This window comes from Takifugu flavidus, chromosome 20 (assembly GCF_003711565.1).
Source record: "Takifugu flavidus isolate HTHZ2018 chromosome 20, ASM371156v2, whole genome shotgun sequence".
NCBI classification, from domain to species: Eukaryota; Metazoa; Chordata; class Actinopteri; order Tetraodontiformes; family Tetraodontidae; genus Takifugu; species Takifugu flavidus.
In genome coordinates, this window is record NC_079539.1 from 1,893,597 (window position 1) to 1,916,696 (window position 23,100).

At 44.4% G+C, this 23,100-nt stretch overlaps 4 protein-coding genes across 8 annotated transcripts; all 4 read left to right on the forward strand.

Moving 5' to 3' along the window:
• The first annotated feature begins 46 nt into the window (after positions 1-46).
• On the forward strand, positions 47-4,370 carry LOC130517332 (uncharacterized). Of its 5 annotated transcripts, XM_057019131.1 has the most exons (4): positions 369-435; positions 912-942; positions 1,091-1,132; positions 1,970-4,370. In XM_057019131.1, exons 3-4 carry the CDS (start codon positions 1,122-1,124, stop codon positions 3,567-3,569), a joined length of 1,611 nt encoding a protein of 536 aa, XP_056875111.1. In that variant the 5' UTR covers positions 369-435; positions 912-942; positions 1,091-1,121; the 3' UTR covers positions 3,570-4,370. The 5 variants fall into 5 exon arrangements, 3 of the variants coding, with proteins under 3 accessions (XP_056875112.1, XP_056875111.1, XP_056875113.1); XR_008947698.1 differs by having other exon boundaries at positions 47-435; positions 1,091-2,081; XM_057019132.1 differs by lacking the exon at positions 912-942 and having other exon boundaries at positions 342-435.
• Positions 4,371-5,104: 734 nt separating this feature from the next.
• LOC130517611 (uncharacterized) lies at positions 5,105-21,124 on the forward strand. Its single transcript, XM_057019612.1, has 3 exons — positions 5,105-5,575; positions 19,688-20,337; positions 20,626-21,124. Exons 2-3 carry the CDS (start codon positions 20,231-20,233, stop codon positions 21,122-21,124), a joined length of 606 nt encoding a protein of 201 aa, XP_056875592.1. The 5' UTR covers positions 5,105-5,575; positions 19,688-20,230.
• LOC130517331 (uncharacterized) lies at positions 9,663-13,190 on the forward strand. The gene is made up of 3 exons (XM_057019130.1): positions 9,663-9,681; positions 9,830-9,871; positions 10,713-13,190. The coding sequence occupies exons 2-3, from the start codon at positions 9,861-9,863 to the stop codon at positions 12,325-12,327; spliced, it is 1,626 nt and encodes a 541-aa protein (XP_056875110.1). The 5' UTR covers positions 9,663-9,681; positions 9,830-9,860; the 3' UTR covers positions 12,328-13,190.
• Positions 14,156-18,969, forward strand: LOC130517333 (uncharacterized). The gene is made up of 4 exons (XM_057019134.1): positions 14,156-14,670; positions 14,884-15,040; positions 16,255-16,296; positions 17,131-18,969. Exons 3-4 carry the CDS (start codon positions 16,286-16,288, stop codon positions 18,056-18,058), a joined length of 939 nt encoding a protein of 312 aa, XP_056875114.1. The 5' UTR covers positions 14,156-14,670; positions 14,884-15,040; positions 16,255-16,285; the 3' UTR covers positions 18,059-18,969.
• Positions 21,125-23,100: the final 1,976 nt, after the last annotated feature.

The following is a 23,100-nucleotide window of genomic DNA, read 5'->3' on the forward strand; positions in this document are numbered from 1 at the left end:
TATCATTGCATACTTTTGAAGTTAGATAATGTCTCTGTGGGTGATGCCTGATATTGAGGGAAAAAACACTTCAAAATCAAAATCAAAAAGGGATCGAACATAGAAAGCTAGGGATCAAGGGTTTTTAATTAATAGAAAAAAATAATTTGTTAATTTTATAAATTAAAAATGCTTAAGTGCAACGTGTTGGTTCATGGTGGAATATTATTAATTTTTGGATTCGTGCAACATTTGTTAGTCTATTTCCTTCATTTAAAAAAACAACAACTCGCAGTTATAATTGACTCTTCATAAATTTTGGGTGGACTTCTGGTCCGAGTTTCTGTGAAATCACGTGGTTTTAAGTTCACGGTGCGCAACTTCCTGCCAGCCTCCTTAAAAGCATCCCTCCACCCCCCCTCTCACTCCTCTTCAGCTCTCTCCGTCAAACCGCAGGTAAGAATCCTTGACCAATATTCAGAGGCTCTTCAGGAATTAAGAACCAATCAGACGTTGAATTCTGCAATCGTTGAAATAGATCCGATATATTAGTTATATTTGTAAAGGATCTGGTGTTTTCTCGTATATATCCCACTTTGGACCAGTTCCCGAAGCAAAAGTCGGATCATATTCGGCATGTCAGACAAAGTTAATGTGTTAGAAGCAGTGAAGTCAGCGGACGCTCCAATTCACTTGCTCTGTGTATACGAGGCATTACGGTAAATGCTGAGCACAGGCGGCTTTCTCTTGCATTTATTTCGTCCAGTAAATGTGAAACTCTTCATGGTTCATTAATTGGAGCAGTGAATGTTTAACAAAGTAAAAAAAATGTCGATATTGTCATAATGTTTGATAATGTGCCTGATATCAGTCATTCATAAGTGGTTCAAATCAGCATTTGGATAACTGTTTCTTATTGATCACTATAACAGCTGGCAGCTGATTCCTGTGTGTCGGGTAAAGGTAAGTTCCAGCTGCTGGTGAGGGGCAGAAAGGTGGGAGGTCACTCCTGGGAACCAAGGCCCCTTCCCTAACTGTCCATCAACCTGCCACCAGTTCCAGTGAGTCAAAGGAAACATGCGGTAATCTGAATAACTTCTATTTTCCTCAGATTCGAGGACTCTGAAGAAGACAGCATCGCCATGGCTACTAAGTAAGCACCGATAGCTCGACTACCTATCTAATTTACATAGACTGCATATTTATGCCAGGAAGAAGCTTTTATTAAAGTGTGGCACACCCCTACCGTGGCCTAGACCATTTCACTGAGCACCTGCATGAAAAACCTGCAACTTTAGTCATAGTGAACATTTTAGAAACAAGTTACAGAGTCTTTCAGATATAAACGCACAGCAGGAACTAAACGTAGCAGCAACATAAAGGCATTGGTTAAGCTAGAAAATAAAGCTCAAGATAGAATAAAATAAAACAAGATAAACTGAAATAAAACAATCAACAGCAACGGAACATCTGACCTGGTAGGTGTGAACCTGTTACCAGGAGGGTACTTTAAAAAAAAAGCTGCTTGAATTAATGGAAAACGATGTGATTGACTGCGGCTCAGGTAGAGAGCTACAGACCAGAACCTGGAGACTGAGATCACTGGGTCAGGCACCAAAGATTCTGAAGGGAAACAGCACTTGGGGCTCATTACCTTCTGGGCCTGCTTCCCCATTTCTTCTGCATATTCTTCTCCATCATTTTGCTCAGAGAACTCATTTCCAGTGTTCCAGAAGATGAGCTCGTGTTCTCCAGGATACTTCTGGGGCTACAGAATACAGGCAGCGTTCAGCGAGCGTTCACATTTTTGGTCAGCAGTAATGTCCCAGTATGAAATGTGTGTGAGACTGTAAATTATGTTGTGAAAAAACAAATTCACACAGATTGAACGACTTCTTCAATGTGTCAAACACTCAGCCCGGCTCACAAAGGTTGAAGCTTGTTTAAGGTGCAAAACTGTCTGAGTCAGCTGAGTCTTCTTCCTCTGCAGGAACAGTGAGACCTTCCTGAGTTCCATCATAAAGAAGAGTCAGCTGATCCAGTCGGGATCTCCTAAAATCTATCAGCTGAACGCGGTGACGAAGATCACCAAAGGCCTGAAAACAGTGACTTTTGGCACCAAAAAGGTGAACAGGCTGAACAAAACCATCCTGCTTCTGGGTGAGACAGGAACAGGGAAGTCCACTCTGATCAACGTCCTGGTCAACTACGCCATGGGAGTGAAGTGGGAGGACGAAGTCTGGTTCAAGATCGTAGAGGAGACGACGAGGCAGTCCGAGAGTCAGACGTCAGACGTGATCATGTACCAGATCTTTGGGTTCGAGGGGAAAACGCTTCCTTTCTCTCTGACCCTCGTCCATACTCCCGGGTACGGAGACAACAGAGATGACATAAATGATGACATCATTGGTGAGAGACTGCTGGAGTGGTTCACCTCTGATGGTGGAGTTCACGAGGTCCACGCAGTGGGTCTGGTGCTGAAGGCCAGCGATAATCGACTGAGTGACCGACTCAGGTACGTCTTTGAATCAGTGGCGTCTCTGTTTGGAGCAAACATGGAGGAGAACATGTTCGCCCTACTGACACACTCAGACGGCGGGCCGCCCGATAACGCCCTGACCGCTCTCGCAGACGCACAAATCAAGTATGCAAAAGATGAGCAGGGCCAGCCCGTTTACTTTGTGTTCAATAACCGCCAGAGCGATCAGAGAACGGGACGATATATGCGCAATCTGAAGAATGCTTGGGAAGATTCTGAGGATGAAATGAAGCAGTTCATGGAGGTCCTGTACGTCACCGAAGCTCAGACACCGAGGACAACCGTGAAGGTTATAAATCAGCGAAATCAGCTGAAGGAGTGCATCATTAACATTCAAGATAAACTCAAGTTCATCGAGCTTAAAAAGAAAGAGATTGATGAGGAGAAAGCGTTATACATCAAATGCGAAGAAAAGATGAAGGTGAATGAGAACTACGAAGAAGATGTGAACAAGCGCTACAAAGAACCCATTGAGGGTGGACGCTGTGGGTTCTTGGGGTTGTACTACAGGGGGGCTACGTCATGCCTGCTGTGTGAGGAGACGTGTCACCATAAATGCACATGCACCTTCCTAAATGGTTATTTTTGTCCGATCTTTGATGGTCGTGGGCACTGCACAGTCTGCACCAATCAGTGTGAAAGAAAGCATCACGTGAAGGATACGTGGATCTACGTGACAAAGACAAGGAAGGTCAGAAAGACCTATAAAGACATCAAAAAAAAGTACAAGGAGGGCGTGAAGGGAATGGAGAAACATTCGAGTACTTTGGAGCGAATGCAGCAGGAAATGGATAAACTTCTGGAACAGGAACACGAGGGGCTGGAGAAAAGCTTCCAGCATATCACCAGGCTGGAGAGCATCGCCCTGAAAGTCGACTCCATTTTCACCCTCAAACACCTGGACTTCCTGATCGAGAGGATGCAGGATGAAAAGTTTGCAGAGGAGGTCAGGAAGCTGAAGGAAATGAAACAACGCATGGAAGGTAAAAACCTCAGAAAATTCCTGAACTACGCTGCAACAGCAGGAGGGGATAAAAAGAAGCAGAAATGATGTTAATTTCATCAAGAGCAAGGCTGGACAAAAGCTGAGCAACCCAGACCCTGCAGAGCTTCAGTGATGTTGTCTTAACCCTTTAATGCACAACATGGGTCTAAAGTGACCCGACTGAGTTTTTATTTGCTTTATCTTTGCAATTAATTAATTTTATTACTCAGCATTCCAGGTATTCCTCAATTAACTTGTTTTTGATCATAATTCATCCTTCTTGTATAATTTTATTTTTTACATTTTGAATAAAAACACTTTTTACATCACTACCCCTCTAATGCACAACATGGGTCTAAAATGACCCGTAACCATTTCCCATGTTATTTCATGTGTTTCTATGCTGAATGTTTCTAATCAATGTATTTACTCATTTATTAATCAAACTATTCATTAACTTTTAATTGTTTTATGTAGCACAAATCATCATATTAAGTGTTCTGTTCTTCCTTTATGAATAAGCATAGCTTTTGTCAGTCTTCATGAAGTTTTCCCACGTCCACATGGGTCAGACCCACATTTTGTAACATACAGTATTTACAGTATTTACCACTGTGGAGAAGATTGTATTTGAAGACCTGAACCATCTAAGTCTTATTTTACAATAATTATCATATTACCTAATAATAAAATTTGATGTGATAACTCTGCATAATTATTGATTATGTAATTAATTTGAATTTGAAGAATAAGTAGCTCCATTTCTTGTCAGAAAGGGAAAAATTTTCAATGGCTACCGTCGCTAGCTAGCTGTTGACATTTGACGATCATGTTTGTGTGACAAATAAACACATTTCAAAGATAAAATGTATGATTATTTGGCCTAAAGGATTGCTAACGTGATTATTTGAAGCAAATTATTGTTATAGTTTGAAGTAATTTAATTCAAAATCACACTTGGATAAATGGGTCATTTTTTTACCCATGTGGTGTAGTAATCCAAAATCTATTTTATTCCTGAAATAATAAAAAGAAAATGGAAGCATTGACCTTGTACTAATCAAAAACAAGATATTAAAATTATAATTGGGACATTTAATAATAAAATGAATTGATTTTTAAAAAATACAGCAAAGAAACACTCACCCAGCCTGAAAACACATAGAAAATGAATGCGGCTAATTTTTGACCCATGTTGTGCATCAAAGGGTTAATGCCTATTTTGTGAATGCTACGCAACGGGACATTTGACCTTTTCAAACAAATCCTGCCATTTTGTTTTAATGTGGTTCTTTTTTTCCCTCCCAGCTGAAAGCTGATGTGTTGACAGCATGTTCATGTATTAAAAAGCCACGTCGAAAACATGCCTCAAGTCTTTGTGTTTCAGGGACGTCGTCTCGGGGAGGGGAGGGGAGGATGGGTGGGGGGGGCATCCTGGGTGTTTCCTGGCTGAGGGGTGGAAAGCAGAGTTGATATTTTATCCTATTTTATAAGGCCACAGTTTATTCCCGTCCGCTCTTATCATTTCCCCTTCATATGTACCGTCTGACCTGAAGCCTCACCCTGACTGTACGCAGCAGCTTCATGGTGAAGCTGGATCTTATCGGGCTGATCTCCCACCGGCCTCCACTCCCTTCCTGGATTTGCTCTCTCAAGCTTCAGCCTTAAAGCGACACCAGCCGCTAAGTCGACGCTTTAGCAGAAACAGCCAGGCCCTCCCGCTTTATAAAGGCTTATTTATTCATCCATTATTCTGATCAAGGTGTGTTTCCCAAATCCCGTTGGTTAAAGTCACATGTCCCTGGATTTATTTGCTTCTCGCCGGCTTTTGCTTGATTTATTACAGGCGCTTTTGCCGCCATCCTTTTAACTGTTTGCTGACTGTTATGACCTGCAAGAGGCGACCGTTGATCATCACGCCGCTTCCCTGGTTGTTCATTTGTCATCTCATCGCTCCAACTGTTCACGTCTTCAGCGGGCTTCGCCGTGCCAAGAGGGTGATAAACATTTAATGTGATTGTGCACACGTGTACGTCTTCGGCCCATTTTTACTTGAGTTATTTAGTCATTTGGTTTGCAAGGGTTGCATTTAGTCAAGGGTTCTTCATGGAACACTCTTATATTAAACATCGACTCACTGAAAAGTGGATTCCTATGTATCAAGTTAAGAGTTATAATTATTTGCTTCCAGCTCAGGCCTGGTTCAAATATAAGAACATCACAGAGACGAGTCAGCTGATCCAGTCGGGATCTCCTAAAATCTACCAGCTGAACGCGGTGACGAAGATCACCGAAGGCCTGAAAACAGTGACTGTCGGCACCAAAAAGGTGAACAGGCTGAACAAAACCATCCTGCTTCTGGGTGAGACAGGAACAGGGAAGTCCGCTCTGATCAATGTCCTGGTCAACTACGCCATGGGAGTGAAGTGGGGGGACGAAGTCTGGTTCAAGATCGTAGAGGAGACGACGAGGCAGTCCGTGAGTCAGACGTCGGACGTGATCATGTACCAGATCTTTGGGTTCGAGGGGAAAACGCTTCCTTTCTCTCTGACCCTCGTCGATACTCCCGGGTACGGAGACAACAGAGATGACAGAAATGATGACAGCATTGCGGAGAGACTGCTGGACTGGTTCACCTCTGATGGTGGAGTTCACGAGATCAGTGCAGTGGGTCTGGTGCTGAAGGCCAGCGTTAATCGACTGAGTGACCAACTCGGGTACGTCTTTGATTCAGTGGCGTCTCTGTTCGGAGCAAACATGGAGGAGAACATGTTCGCCCTACTGACGCACTCAGACGGCGGGCCGCCTGAAAACGCCCTGACCGCTCTCGCAGACGCACAAATCAAGTATGCAAAAGATGAGCAGGGCCAGCCCGTTCACTTTGTGTTCAATAACTGCCAGAGCGCTCAGAGAACGGGACGATATACGCGCAAACTGAAGAATGCTTGGGAAGATTCTGAGGATGAAATGAAGCAGTTCATGGAGGTCCTGAACGTCACCGAAGCTCAGACACTGAGGACAACCGTGGAGGTTATAAATCAGCGACATCAGCTGAAGGACTGCATCATTAACCTTCAAGATAAACTCAAGTTCATCGAGCTTAAAAAGAAAGAGATTGATCAGGAGAAAGCGTTACACATCAAATGCAAAGAAAAGATGAAGGCGAATAAGAACTACGAAGAAGATGTGGACGAGCGCTACAAAGACAAAGAACCCATTGAGGGTGGACGCTGTGGGTTCTTGTGGCTGTACTGCATGGGGGCACACGAGGGGCTGGAGAGCATCGCCCTGAAAGTCGACTCCATTTTCACCCTCAAACACCTGGACTTCCTGATCGAGAGGATGCAGGATGAAAAGTTTGCAGAGGAGGTCAGGAAGCTGAAGGAAATGAAACAACGCATGGAAGGTAAAAACCTCAGAAAAGCCCTGAACTACGCTGCAACAGCAGGAGGGGATAAAAAGAAGCAGAAATGATGTTAATTTCATCAAGAGCAAGGCTGGACAAAAGCTGAGCAACCCAGACCCTGCAGAGCTTCAGTGATGTTGTCTTAATGCTTATTCTGTGAATGCTACGCAACGGGACATTTGACCTTTAACCTTTTCAAACAAATCCTGCCATTTTGTTTTAATGTGGTTCTTTTTTCTCCTCCCAGCTGAAAGCTGATGTGTTGACAGCATGTTCATGTATTAAAAAGCCACGTCGAAAACATGCCTCAAGTCTTTGTGTTTCGGGGACGTTGTCTCAGGGAGGGGAGGGGGTGGGGGGGGGGGGCATCCTGGGTGTTTCCTGGCTGAGGGGTGGAAAGCAGAGTTGATATTTTATCCTATTTTATAAGGCCACAGTTTATTCCCGTCCGCTCTTATCATTTCCCCTTCATGTGTACCGTCTGACCTGAAGCCTCACCCTGACTCTGTACGCTTACATCAGCATAAACTAGAGAAGCAAAGGTGGAGAAGCTGGATCTTATCGTGCTGATCTCCCACCGGCCTCCACTCCCTTCCTGGATTTGCTCTCTCAAGCTTCAGCCTTAAAGCGACACCAGCCGCTAAGTCGACGCTTTAGCAGAAACAGCCAGGCCCTCCGCTTTATAAAGGCTTATTTGGGGCGAGCATCACCAGTGTTGATCTCATGTTGTACCAGACTCGTGTGTGTACAGTCCTTATCCCTGGCTGCAAAGATGTTGGCGAACCGTTCCAGCAGCTCCCAAAGCTTGCATGTCTGGTCCGCCTGTAGGCCCTCACAACTTCTCAGGTACAGGTACAGGTCATCAATAGCTTGCCTAGTCTCAGCTGATGGCACTTGGGGTGGCAATGATGATGTGGACGCTCCCTTGACTCTGGCTGGTGGTGGTTGCATGGAGGGGACCCGAGTGCTTGGCTGTGGAGAGGGCACTTGTCTCAGTCCCTTCTCACGTGTGGGGTGAAGCGTAACAGCCTCAGAACCCAGGTAAAGTGTAGTCCTGGGAAGGTCGACCACAGCCTCCCACTTGGCTAGCAGATCCAGCCCGATGATGCAGGGGTCTTGTATGTCGGCCAGCCAGGACTCGTGATCAATTGTGCGATTAGCAACACATACCTGGAGAGATCCTTCACCCCGCATTCTGGCGCGCTCACCGGTGACTGTGGCTCTACAAAGCTTAGTGGGTTTCCAACCCCGTGGTCTCGGGCCCTCTGTACCTGGTAGCGTTCCAGGCCGGACCAGCGAAATGGTGGACACCGTATCCACCAGGGCTCTGCATGGAGTGTCATTAAGAGTACAGTCCAGGTACAGTCCATTTGTCTGGCCCAGACGACCCAGATGCCATTGCAACTTGGCAGAGGAGGGAGGATGAGTCGTGGGTGACAGTTCCCCCATTGTGCCCCCGCTCTAGTTTAACGGAGGCTGAGGAGCTGGGCTTCGTAGGGCTGGTGCTGGGCAGTGGCGTGCGATGTGACCCGGTTCTTCGCACCGGTAACATCTTTCCATAGGCTGCCCGGCTGTTCTCCTAGTTCCTCGTTGGGGTCGTTTCAGGGGTGTGGTGGTGGCTTGGCGGGTGACCCCTTCGTCATCAGTAGGCAGCCTGACGCACTCTGTACCTTGTATTGGTGGAGCAGTCTCCCGTGGACAGCACATGTTCAACCCGCTCAGATTCAGCCAGGGCTGCCGTCAAGGTCTTTGGTGCATGCAGGCGGATGTGTTCTCGAAGTCGCTCTGGCTGAAGCCCTCGGACGAAAGCTTGGAGTGCCAGCTCGTCCTGTACTGTAGGGTGGAAGGTAGGATACCCACACCTGGCATAAAAATGCAGCATACACTCTCTCCGCGTCATGGCCAAACGGTGTTTCAGTGCTCTTTTTATGGCTTGCCAGTTAAATATCTCTTCAGGCTGGAGGTCTGTGATAATCTGCAGGGCTTTGCCTTCCAAGGCAAAGGCGACCTGGACTGCTGTCTCTTCCGCTGACCAGGCATTGAGCTGGGAATGTGGCAGCTTCATGGTACTCAGTCGGTAGTGTTTCGTCCTTCGCTGGTTTTCCAGGCAGCGATCTGCTGCTGGCCGCTAGCTCCATCAGGGAGACTCTTTGCCCCAGCGTCTCCCTGTGGTGCTCCTTGCATAGCTCTCAAGCTTTTGCAGAGCTCTTCCACTTCCTTGAGGGTCCCTTCCATCATGTTCAATCCCTCTTCTGACACCAATGTGGCAAGCTAGGATTTTTAGTTGCGGAAGAGCTCAGACAACTTCTGCCAGCTTGTTCTGCAATTCAACTGCAGAAAGTTTATTAAACGCTGAACAAAAGACACACGAACAAAGGAAAGTCTTCAGTCACACACACAACCTCGCTTATGGTGTCCAGGTGCAAACAATAATTAAAACAGTCATTAAACACATCAACAACCAGAACTCAATAAATAGAACACTAACATTGAAAGTTGCAAAAGATAACATTTACAACGAACAAAAACAGGGTTAGCACAAACCTGAACCCACAGACACACTGCCACAAAGCATGCTGGGAATTTCCTACACTGACCCTCCCCAACACGCTACAATATGTTTAACAAAGTGAACAAATGTTGATATTGTCATAATGTTTGATAATGTGCCTGATATCAGTCATTCATAAGTGGTTCAAATCAGCATTTGGATAACTGTTTCTTATTGATCACTATAACTGCTGGCAGCTGATTCCTGTGTGTCGGGTAAAGGTAAGTTCCAGCTGCTGGTGAGGGGCAGAAAGGTGGGAGGTCACTCTTGGGAACCAAGGCCCCTCCCGTAACTGTCCATCAACCTGCCACCAGTTCCAGTGAGTCAAAGGAAACATGCGGTAATCTGAATAACTTCTATTTTCCTCAGATTCGAGGACTCTGAAGAAGACAGCGTCGCCATGGCTACTGAGTAAGCACCGATAGCTCGACTACCTATCTAATTTACATAGACTGCATATTTATGCCAGGAAGAAGCTTTTATTAAAGTGTGGCACACCCCTACCGTGGCCTAGACCATTTCACTGAGCACCTGCATGAAAAACCTGCAACTTTAGTCATAGTGAACATTTTAGAAACAAGTTACAGAGTCTTTCAGATATAAACGCACAGCAGGAACTAAACGTAGCAGCAACATAAAGGCATTGGTTAAGCTAGAAAATAAAGCTCAAGATAGAATAAAATAAAACAAGATAAACTGAAATAAAACCAATCAACAGCAACAGAACATCTGACCTGGTAGGTGTGAACCTGTTACCAGGAGGGTACTTTAAAAAAAAAAAGCTGCTTGAATTAATGGAAAACGATGTGACTGCTGCTGGGCTCAGGTAGAGAGCTACAGACCAGAACCTGGAGACTGAGATCACTGGGTCAGGCACCAAAGATTCTGAAGGGAAACAACACTTGGGGCTCATTACCTTCTGGGCCTGCTTCCCCATTTCTTCTGCATATTCTTCTCCATCATTTTGCTCAGAGAACTCATTTCCAGTGTTCCGGAAGATGAGCTCGTGTTCTCCAGGATACTTCTGGGGCTACAGAATACAGGCAGCGTTCAGCGAGCGTTCACATTTTTGGGCAGCAGTAATGTCCCAGTATGAAATGTGTGTGAGACTGTAAATTATGTTGTGAAAAAACAAATTCACACAGATTGAACGACTTATTCAATGTGTCAAACACTCAGCCCGGCTCACAAAGGTTGAAGCTTGTTTAAGGTGCAAAACTGTCTGAGTCTTCTGAGTCTTCTTCCTCTGCAGGAACAGTGAGACCTTCCTGAGTTCCATCATAAAGAAGAGTCAGCTGATCCAGTCGGGATCTCCTAAAATCTACCAGCTGAAAGTATTGACGAAGATCACCGAAGGCCTGAAAACAGTGACTGTCGGCACCAAAAAGGTGAACAGGCTGAACAAAACCATCCTGCTTCTGGGTGAGACAGAAACAGGGAAGTCTGCTCTGATCGACGTCCTGGTCAACTACGCCATGGGAGTGAAGTGGGAGGACGAAGTCTGGTTCAAGATCGTAGAGGAGGAGATGACGAGGCAGTCCGAGAGTCAGACGTCGGACGTGATCATGTACCAGATCTTTGGGTTCGAGGGGAAAACGCTTCCTTTCTCTCTGACCCTCGTCGATACTCCCGGGTACGGAGACAACAGAGATGACATAAATGATGACATCATTGCGGAGAGACTGCTGGACTGGTTCACCTCTGATGGTGGAGTTCACGAGGTCCACGCAGTGGGTCTGGTGCTGAAGGCCAGCGTTAATCGACTGAGTGACCGACTCGGGTACGTCTTTGATTCAGTGGCGTCTCTGTTTGGAGCAAACATGGAGGAGAACATATTCGCCCTACTGACGCACTCAGACGGCGGGCCGCCCGAAAACGCCCTGACCGCTCTCGCAGACGCACAAATCAAGTATGCAAAAGATGAGCAGGGCGAGCCCGTTTACTTTGTGTTCAATAACTGCCAGAGCGCTCAGAGAACGGGACGATATACGCGCAATCTGAAGAATGCTTGGGAAGATTCTGAGGATGAAATGAAGCAGTTCATGGAGGTCCTGAACGTCACCGAAGCTCAGACACTGAGGACAACCGTGGAGGTTATAAATCAGCGAAATCAGCTGAAGGACTGCATCATTAACATTCAAGATAAACTCAAGTTCATCGAGCTTAAAAAGACACAGATTGATCAGGAGAAAGCGTTATACATCAAATGCAAAGAAAAGATGAAGGCGAATGAGAACTACGAAGAAGATGTGGACGAGCGCTACAAAGACAAAGAACCCATTGAGGGTGGACGCTGTGGGTTCTTGGGGTTGTACTACAGGGGGGCTACGTCATGCCTGCGGTGTGAGGAGACGTGTCACTATAAATGCCGCATGAACTCCACCAGCCCAGATGGTCCTCGTTGTAAGATGTTTGATGGTCGTGGGCACTGCACAGTCTGCACCAATAAGTGTGAAAGAAAGCATCACGTGAAGGAGAAGTGGATCTACGTGCCCAAGACAAGGAAGGTCAGAAAGACCTATGAAGACATCAAAAAAAAGTACAAAGAGGGCGTGAAGGGAATGGAGAAACATTCGAGTACTTTGGAGCGAATGCAGCAGGAAATGGATAAACTTCTGGAACAGGAACACGAGGAGCTGGAGAAAAGCTTCCAGCATATCACCACGCTGGAGAGCATCGCCCTGAACATCGACTCCATTTTCACCTTCAAACACCTGGACTTCCTGATTGAGAGGATGCAGGATGAAAAGTTTGCAGAGGAGGTCAGGAAGCTGAAGGAAATGAAACAACGCATGGAAGGTAAAAACCTCAGAAAAGCCCTGAACTACGCTGCAACAGCAGGAGGGGATAAAAAGAAGCAGAAATGATGTTAATTTCATCAAGAGCAAGGCTGGACAAAAGCTGAGCAACCCAGACCCTGCAGAGCTTCAGTGATGTTGTCTTAATGCTTATTTTGTGAATGCTACGCAACGGGACATTTGACCTTTAACCTTTTCAAACAAATCCTGCCCTTTTGTTTCAATTGTGGTTCTTTTTTCTCCTCCCAGCTGAAAGCTGATGTGTTGACAGCATGTTCATGTATTAACCCTTTAATGCACAACATGGGTCTAAAGTGACCCGACTGAGTTTTTATTTGCTTTATCTTTGCAATTAATTAATTTTATTACTCAGCATTCCAGGTATTCCTCAATTAACTTGTTTTTGATCAGAATTAATCCTTCTTGTATGTTTTTCTTTTTTACATTTTGAATAAAAACACTTTTTATATCACTACCCCTCTAATGCACAACATGGGTCTAAAATGACCCATATCCAATTCCCATGTTATTTCATGTATGGCTGAATGTTTCTATGCTGAATGTTTATAATCTATGTATTTCATCATTTATTCATCCAACTATTCAGTAAATTTTAATTGTTTATTCATCATATTAAGTGTTCTGTCCTTCCTTTATGAATAAGCATAGCTATTGTCAGTCTTCATGAAGTTTTCACACAGTAAATATAACTGATAAGGTTTAAGTTACCTTGAGAAAAAGTACATTACTTGTCAGAGAGGAAAATATATTCAATACACTACTATTAGCTATATTGTGTTATAGCATATTATATTGTAGCTAGCAATCTATCTTAGCTAGGACACCAAAATAAAGCTAAACTAGTGCGACAGTTGACAGATCCTGTCACTAGAAATGCCTCAAGATCATAATAAACCCTTGCTGCCCCACTATCAAGCTTGTCTCTGTATACTGATGATCATATGTTGTGCATTTGCTTTTCTATATTCAGATCATGGCTGTTCATAGATTCACTGCTGAAATGGTTGTGGGGATGCTGCAGAAGGGACTAGATCAGGAAGATGAGGATGGAATTGGTCCTGATTCTGAGTCTGAAATCTCAGATGATGATAATGACCCAGCCTATGTGCCTCAGGGTCAAGCTGGAGTTATGGGTGTGTCTCTCCTGAATGAAGAAGACTCTTCTGATGACGAAGAGGGCTCATCTGATGAGTCTTTTGAAGAGGAAATTCAGACCCAGTCAAATAGATTTAGTAAAAAAGGGTCTTACTGTAATTACAATCCCCCCACTCACAGCAGAATAAGAAGCCATAACATTCTTCCCTGAAGTTGCTGCTGATTTAGATTTGCACTAATAAAGGCAGCAGTCGCGGTTTGCTAAATGTCACGGTGCCGCTCTGCATCCTGATAGGCCTTGTTACAGTTGTGTTGTCCATTAGACTTGTCTGATTGGACGTGTTAAATTGGAATTTATTGCTTATGGTTATGGGGAGAAGCAACAGCGCCCCCTCTGGTGGCTCCTGCGCACTGCAGCTTCCACTACACGTCTAAAACAAGCAAAATACACACACACATCAATCAATCAATCAATCAATCAATCAATCAATCAATCAATCAATCAATCAATCAATCAGTCAAAAAGGGATCGAGCATAGAAAGCTAGGGATCAAGGGTTTTATTAATGGGATAGGATAAGGATAAAAACTTTATTGATCCCACATTGGGGAAATTACACATTACAGCGGTAGCCCGTGGTGTACAGTACAGAATAGTACTAAAAGAAAAAAGAAAAAGACTGTTATATTATGTACATTACTATGTGCATTATACAGTATATACAGAAATTAAAAATTATGTACAGAAGGAATGTCGGACAGTATGAAGAAAAATGAAGGTGCAAATAAGATGTGCAAATAAGACATTCCAGAGGTAGGATGATTAGTTAGTGCAGAGAAACATGCCAACCTTGGGTTATTGGTGCTACATTAAGAGTTGTGAATGTTGTACAATCTGACAGCAGTTGGGATAAATGACCTGCGGTAACGTTCCTTTTTACACCGTGGGTGTAACAGTCTGCTGCTGGAGGAGCTGCTCAAGGCCCCCACAGTCTCGTGTAGGGGGTGAGAGGGGGTGTCCATAATTGATGTCAGCTTGGCCAACATCCTCCTCTCACCCACCTCATCAATGGAGTCCAGAGAACAGTCCAGGACTGAGCCAGCCCTTCTGACCAGTTTGTTCAGTCTCTTCCTGTCCCTCTCTGAGCTTCCACAGCTCCAGCAGACCACAGCGTAGAAGATCACCGATGCCACCACAGAGTCATAAAAGGTCCTAAGCAGGGTCCTGCACACTCCAAAGGACCTCAGTCTCCTCAGCAGATGAAGACGACTTTGGCCCTTCTTGTACAGGGCGTCTGTGTTATGAGAAAATAGATGTTAATAGAAAAATAGATGTTAATAGAAAAATAGATGTTAATAGAAAAATAGATGTTAATAGAAACAAATAATGTATTCATTTTATAAATTAAAAATGCAACATGCTGGTTCATGGTGGAATATTATTAATTTTTAGATTCGTGTAACATTTGTTAGTCTATTTCCTTCATTTAAAAAAAACAACAACTCGCAGTTATAATTGACTCTTCATAAATTTTGGGTGGACTTCTGGTCCGAGTTTCTGTGAAATCACGTGGTTTCAAGTGCACCAGCTTCCTGCCAGCCTCCTTAAAAGCATCCCTCCACCCCCCTCCTCTCACTCCTCTTCAGCTCTCTCCGTCAAACAGCAGGTAAGAATCCTTGACCAATATTCAGAGGCTCTTCAGGAATTAAGAACCGATCAGACGTTGAATTCTGCAATCGTTGAAATAGATCCGATATATTAGTTATATTTGTAAAGGATGTCTCGGAATTTTTAAGCCGTTTGAAGAAAACAATTAATCTAAGTTACTGCGTAGGAGATGGTTTTAATCCTGTCAGTCGGTCAGGATACACACACGGAAGCATGCGGAGAGATCTCTACTAAATGTACACAGTTCTGATCTTATATAGTTGAAGGCCCGCCTCTGAGGCGCGGACGTCTTCACAGCATGTGTTTGCTGCATGCACAGGACACAGGACGCCAACACAGGAGGTGCGCGCTGTATGCACCCAGGAGTTTGGTGCCTTCACAGCAGGTGTTCCGGCTGGCGCAAGAAGTTGAATGACTGAGAATCCCCCCCAATCGTTTGCCGCTGGTCTTCTTTCAACCTTTGTTTCCTTGTAAATGAATGAGGCACCAAACGGACTTCATCTGCTCTCCCAGTCTCCACCACACCCTTCCTAAATTTCCATTTCAACCCTTCCTTTTGCACTCAATTTCACAATACATTTCATTTCATTACATTTGACAATAAAATGCCATTTCAATGTCCTCCTTTTGTATACAATTTACATTTCATAATCAAATTCCATTTCAAGGATCTGGTGTTTTCTCGTATATATCCCACTTTGGACCAGTTCCCGAAGCAAAAGTCGGATCATATTCGGCATGTCAGACAAAGTTAATGTGTTAGAAGCAGTGAAGTCAGCGGACGCTCCAATTCACTTGCTCTGTGTATACGAGGCATTACGGTAAATGCTGAGCACAGGCGGCTTTCTCTTGCATTTATTTCGTCCAGTAAATGTGAAACTCTTCATGGTTCATTAATCGGAGCAGTGAATGTTTAACAAAGTGAAAAAATGTCGATATTGTCATAATGTTTGATAATGTGTCTGATATCAGTCATTCATAAGTGGTTCAAATCAGCATTTGGATAACTGTTTCTTATTGATCACTATAACAGCTGGTAGCTGATTCCTGTGTGCCGGGTAAAGGTAAGTTCCAGCTGCTGGTGAGGGGCAGAAAGGTGGGAGGTCACTCCTGGGAACCAAGGCCCCTCCCCTAACTGTCCATCAACCTGCCACCAGTTCCAGTGAGTCAAAGGAAACATGCGGTAATCTGAATAACTTCTATTTTCCTCAGATTCGAGGACTCTGAAGAAGACAGCATCGCCATGGCTGCTAAGTAAGCACCGATAGCTCGACTACCTATCTAATTTACATAGACTGCATATTTATGCCAGGAAGAAGCTTTTATTAAAGTGTGGCACACCCCTACCGTGGCCTAGACCATTTCACTGAGCACCTGCATGAAAAACCAGCAACTTCAGTCATAGTGAACATTTTAGAAACAAGTTACAGAGTCTTTCAGATATAAACGCCCAGCAGGAACTAAACGTAGCAGCAACATAAAGGCATTGGTTAAGCTAGAAAATAAAGCTCAAGATCGAATAAAATGAAACAAGATAAACTGAAATAAAACCAATCAACAGCAACAGAACATCTGACCCGGTAGGTGTGAACCTGTTACCAGGAGGGTACTTTAAAAAAAGCTGCTGGAATTAATGGAAAACGATGTGATTGACTGCGGCTCAGCTAGAGAGCTACAGACCAGAACCTGGAGACTGAGATCACTGGGTCAGGCACCAAAGATTCTGAAGGGAAACAGCACTTGGGGCTCATTACCTTCTGGGCCTGCTTCCCCATTTCTTCTGCATATTCTTCTCCATCATTTTGCTCAGAACTCATTTCCAGTGTTCCAGAAGATGAGCTCGTGTTCTCCAGGATACTTCTGGGGCTACAGAATACAGGCAGCGTTCAGCGAGCGTTCACATTTTTGGTCAGCAGTAATGTCCCAGTATGAAATGTGTGTGAGACTGTAAATTATGTTGTGAAAAAACAAATTCACACAGATTGAACGACTTATTCAATGTGTCAAACACTCAGCCCGGCTCACAAAGGTTGAAGCTTGTTTAAGGTGCAAAACTGTCTGAGTCTTCTGAGTCTTCTTCCTCTGCAGGAACAGTGAGACCTTCCTGAGTTCCATCATAGAGAAGAGTCAGCTGATCCAGTTGGGACCTCCTAAAATCTACCAGCTGAACGCGGTGAAGAAGAAAACCGAAGGCCTGAAAACAGTGACTGTCGGCACCAAAAAGGTGAACGGGCTGAACAGAACCATCCTGCTTTTGGGTGAGACAGGAGCAGGGAAGTCCGCTCTGATCAACGTCCTGGTCAACTACGCCATGGGAGTGAAGTGGGAGGACGAAGTCTGGTTCAAGATCGTAGAGGAGGAGACGACGAGTCAGTCCGAGAGTCAGACGTCAGACGTGATCATGTACCAGATCTTTGGGTTCGAGGGGAAAAGGCTTCCTTTCTCTCTGACCCTCGTCGATACTCCCGGGTACGGAGACAACAGAGATGACACAAATGATGACATCATTGCAGAGAGACTGCTGGAGTGGTTCACCTCTGATGGTGGAGTTCACATGATCAACGCAGTGGGTCTGGTGCTGAAGGCCAGCGATAATCGACTGAGTGACCGACTCGGGTACGTCTTTGATTCAGTGGCGTCTCTGTTCGCAGCAAACATGGAGAAGAACATGTTCGCCCTACTGACGCACTCAGGCGGCGGGCCGCCCAAAAACGCCCTGACCGCTCTCGCAGACGCACAAATCAAATATGCAAAAGATGAGCAGGGCGAGCCCGTTTACTTTGTGTTCGATAACTGCCAGAGCGATCAGAGAACGGGACGATATGTGCGCAAACTGAAGAATGCTTGGGAAGATTCTGAGGATGAAATGAAGCGGTTCATGGAGGCCCTGAACATCACCGAAGCTCAGACACTGAGGACAACCGTGGAGGTTATAAATCAGCGAAATCAGCTGAAGGAGTGCATCAGTAACATTCAAGATAAACTCAAGTTCATCGAGCTTAAAAAGAAAGATTGATCAGGAGAAAGCGTTATACATCAAATGCGAAGAAAAGATGAAGGCGAATGAGAATACGAAGAAGAAGTGGACGAGCCCTACAAAGACAAAGAACCCATTGAGGGTGGACGCTGTGGGTTCTTGTGGCTGTGGTACAGGGCGGCTACGTCATGCCGGCGGTGTGAGGAGACGTGTCACCGTAAATGCGAATGCACCTTCCTAAATGGTCGTTTTTGTCCGATCTTTGATGATCGTGACCACTGCACAGTCTGCACCAATCAGTGTAAAAGAAAGCATCACGTGAAGGATACGTGGATCTACGTGCCCAAGACAAAGAAGGTCAAAAAGACCTATGAAGACATCAAAAAAAAGTACAAAGAGGGCGAGAAGGGAGTGGAGAAACATTCGAATACTTTGGAGCGAATGCAGCAGGAAATGGATAAACTTCTGGAACAGGAACACGAGGAGCTGGAGAAAAGCTTCCAGCATATCACCAGGCTGGAGAGCATCGCCCTGAAAGTCGACTCCATTTTCACCTTCAAACACCTGGACTTCCTGATCGAGAGGATGCAGGATGGAAAGTTTGCAGAGGAGGTCAGGAAGCTGAAGGAAATGAAACAACGCATGGAAGGTAAAAACCTCAGAAAAGCCCTGAACTACGCTGCAACAGCAGGAGGGGATAAAAAGAAGCAGAAATGATGTTAATTTCATCAAGAGCAAGGCTGGACAAAAGCTGAGCAACCCAGACCCTGCAGAGCTTCAGTGATGTTGTCTTAATGCTTATTCTGTGAATGCTACGCAACGGGACATTTGACCTTTAACCTTTTCAAACAAATCCTGCCCTTTTGTTTCAATGTGGTTCTTTTTTTCTCTCCCAGCTGAAAGCTGATGTGTTGACAGCATGTTCATGTATTAAAAAGCCACGTCGAAAACATGCCTCAAGTCTTTGTGTTTCAGGGACGTTGTCTCGGGAGGGGGGGGGTGGGGGGGCTTCCTGGGTGTTTCCTGGCTGAGGGGTGGAAAGCAGAGTTGATATTTTATCCTATTTTATAAAGCCACAGTTTATTCCCGTCCGCTCTTATCATTTCCCCTTCATGTGTACCATCTGACCCGAAGCCTCACCCTGACTCTACACAGCAGCTTTATGGTGAAGCTGGATCTTATCGGGCTGATCTCCCACTGGCCTCCACTCCCTTCCCGGATTTGCTCTCTCAAGCTTCAGCCTTAAAGCGACACCAGCCGCTAAGTTGACGCTTTAGCAGAAACAGCCAGGCCCTCCCACTTTATAAAGGCTTATTTATTCATCCATTATTCTGATCACGGTGTGTTTCCCAAATCCCGTTGGTTAAAGTCACACGTCCCTGGATTTATTTGCTTCTCGACGGCTTTTGTTTGATTTATTACAGGCGCTTTTGCATACATCCTTTTAACTGTTTGCTGACTGTTATGACCTGCAAGTGGCGACCGTTGATCATCACGCCGCTTCCCTGGTTGTTCATTTGTCATCTCATCGCTCCAACTGTTCACGTCTTTAGCGGGCTTCGCCGTGCCAAGAGGGTGTTAAACATTTAATGTGACTGTGCACACGTGTACGTCTTCGGCCCATTTTTACTTAAGTCATTTGGTTTGCAAGGGTTGCATTTAGTCAAGGGTTGTAAAGCCAAACCCCTTGTTACTTGCTTGGCACTTTAGTGGTTCTTGGTGGTGGGCAAGTGTAATTGCAAGTAGAATAGGGAAAGGTTTGTGACGTCACCACGCAGAGGCGTGCCTTCCACACCTGCGAGGTGTTTCCAATTGTCCTCATTCTCAAGCTAGAAAAGCAATGAGACAATTCTCGAGGTGTTTGCTCGCAAGATCTGGAGGGACAGTTGGTAAGCACCATTTTAATTTGTTTTAAGCCTTAAATTTCAGTGTGTCGGAAGAAAGACGTAATACTGTATTGTGACTGCGCTGATTGTTGAGTTAGAACGTTCACTTTCACAAACAGCACTGTTTACAATTAGGATGTTGGTGTTCAGTGAGAGGCGTAACAGGTATATTGTTGTAGTTTGTAGCGACTAAAACACAATTAACCCTGGTTGTCCTAATGAAATTATGGTGTAGCCTACTTCCTTGGTTACATTATTGCGAGTTTGCACATTTATATTTATGACTATTGGGTTTTATGTGTAATATGTCTGTGAGTTCTTAAACATGTTCATTTCTTGTCAAACAATTTCATATGTTTATATTTCTCTTTTCTATTTCAAGGTTTTTCACCTAGTGGCCACTGGGCTACCTGTTGTGATCTTGGGCTGTCTGTAAACTAAAAGTCACCCTGATGGAAAAATTATAATAAAGGGGGGAAAAAAAAAGAAAATTGAAACCCAGACTGTTGCCTCTGAGTGAAATCCTAGTCAACCTTAAATCTTGCAATTCCTTTCAAGTTGGAAAATAAGGGCAAATAAACCTGAGAGAAAAGAAAACCTTCACCCCCAAAAATAACTTGACAATTGTTCTTCATGGAACGCTCTTATATTAAACATCGACTCACTGAAAAGTGGATTCCTATGTATCAAGTTAAGAGTTATAATTATTTGCTTCCAGAGGAAAGCTCAGGCCTGGTTCAAATATAAGAACATCACAGAGACGAGTCAGCTGATCCGGTCGGGATCTCCTAAAATCTACCGGCTGAACGCGGTGACGAAGATCACCGAAGGCCTGAAAACAGTGACTGTCGGCACCAAAAAGGTGAACAGGCTGAACAAAACCATCCTGCTTCTGGGTGAGACAGGAACAGGGAAGTCCACTCTGATCGACCTCCTGGTCAACTACGCCATGGGAGTGAAGTGGGGGGACGAAGTCTGGTTCAAGATCGTAGAGGAGGAGACGACGAGGCAGTCCGAGAGTCAGACGTCAGACGTGATCATGTACCAGATCTTTGGGTTCGAGGGGAAAACGCTTCCTTTCTCTCTGACCCTCGTCGATACTCCCGGGTACGGAGACAACAGAGATGAAATAAATGATGACAGCATTGCGGAGAGACTGCTGGAGTGGTTCACCTCTGATGGAGTTCAGTCAGGGTCCACGCAGTGGGTCTGGTGCTGAAGGCCAGCGATAATTGACTGAGTGACCGACTCGGGTACGTCTTTGATTCAGTGACGTCTCTGTTCGGAGCAAACATGGAGGAGAACATGTTCGCCCTACTGACGCACTCAGTCACCGAAGCTGAGACACTGAAGACCACTGAAGACCCACATAAGGGTGGAGACATCACCCATGCAGGATTATTTGAGTCACTGAGTTGCAGTAGTTAACAAGCCCCGTCCTGTTATTACGCACAAAGCCACTAGAGGTCACTTAACGCGACCTGTCGGCCATGTGAATCTGCCATTCTAAAGAAAAATGGAATAATTAGAAGTATCTATGGGTCATTAAAGGAAATTACTATTGCAAACAACCCTTTTACTTTCATTTAAAGAAAGCATGTAAAACAAAAAACAACTGCGCCTGTTAGAAGTGCTTCCACTCACACATACAGGGCACTGAGCTGCAGGAAAAAGTCAGTGACACGTTTAAAATTTCAAATTTGAATAAACCAACGGGTAAAACGTGGCCTAATAATTTTATCTCCTGTGATTCAATTGGCTGGTGTAGATGTTAGTTTTAAAAAACTGAAGAAAAGGACCTCTTTGGAGTATCTCAATAACACTTGCTATGACCATTCTTGTCCCCTAGGGGAGCATAGCACCAGGAAGGGTAATGCGAGGCTTTGCGGGCGCACGTTAAACGCGCGCGCGCGTACACGCACATACATCCATGTTATAAAACCTATATTTCTGTGGGTATGTTTATGTTTACTTAACCCTTTAACGCACAACATGGGTCTAAAGTGACCCGACTGAGTTTTTATTTGCTTTATCTTTGCAATTAATTTTATTACTCAGCATTCCAGGTATTCCTCAATTAACTTGTTTTTGATCAGAATTAATCCTTCTTGTATGTTTTTCTTTTTTACATTTTGAATAAAAACACTTTTTATATCACTACCCCTCTAATGCACAACATGGGTCTATAATGACCCATATCCATTTCCCATGTTATTTCATGTATGGCTGAATGTTTCTATGCTGAATGTTTATAATCTATGTATTTCATCATTTATTCATCCAACTATTCAGCAAATTCTAATTGTTTTATTCAGCATATTAAGTGTTCTCTCCTTCCTTTATGAATAAGCATAGCTTTTGTCAGTCTTCATGAAGTTTTCACACAGTAAATATAACTGATAAGGTTTAAGTTACCTTGAGAAAAAGTACATTACTTGTCAGAGAGGAAATATATTCAATACACTACTATTAGCTATATTGTGTTATAGCATATTATATTGTAGCTAGCAATCTATCTTAGCTAGGACACCAAAATAAAGCTAAACTAGTGTGACAGTTGACAGATCCTGTCACTAGAAATGCCTCAAGATCATAATAAACCCTAGCTGCCCCACTATCAAGCTTGTCTCTGTATACTGATGATCATATGTTGTGCATTTACTTTTCTATATTCAGATCATGGCTGTTCATAGATTCACTGCTGAAATGGTTGTGGGGATGCTGCAGAAGGGACTAGATCAGGAAGATGAGGATGGAATTGGTCCTGATTCTGAGTCTGAAATCTCAGATGATGATAATGACCCAGCCTATGTGCCTCAGGGTCAAGCTGGAGTTATGGGTGTGTCTCTCCTGAATGAAGAAGACTCTTCTGATGACAAAGAGGGCTCATCTGATGAGTCTTCTGAAGAGGAAATTCAGACCCAGTCAAATAGATTTAGTAAAAAAGGGTCTTACTGTAATTACAATCCCCCCACTCACAGCAGAATAAGAAGCCATAACATTCTTCCCTGAAGTTGCAGCTGATTTAGATTTGCACTAATAAAGGCAGCAGTCGCGGTTTGCTAAATGTCACGGTGCCGCTCTGCATCCTGATAGACCTTGTTACAGTTGTGTTGTCCATTAGACTTGTCTGATTGGACGTGTTAAATTTATTGCTTATGGTTATGGGGAGAAGCAATGGCGCCCCCTCTGGCG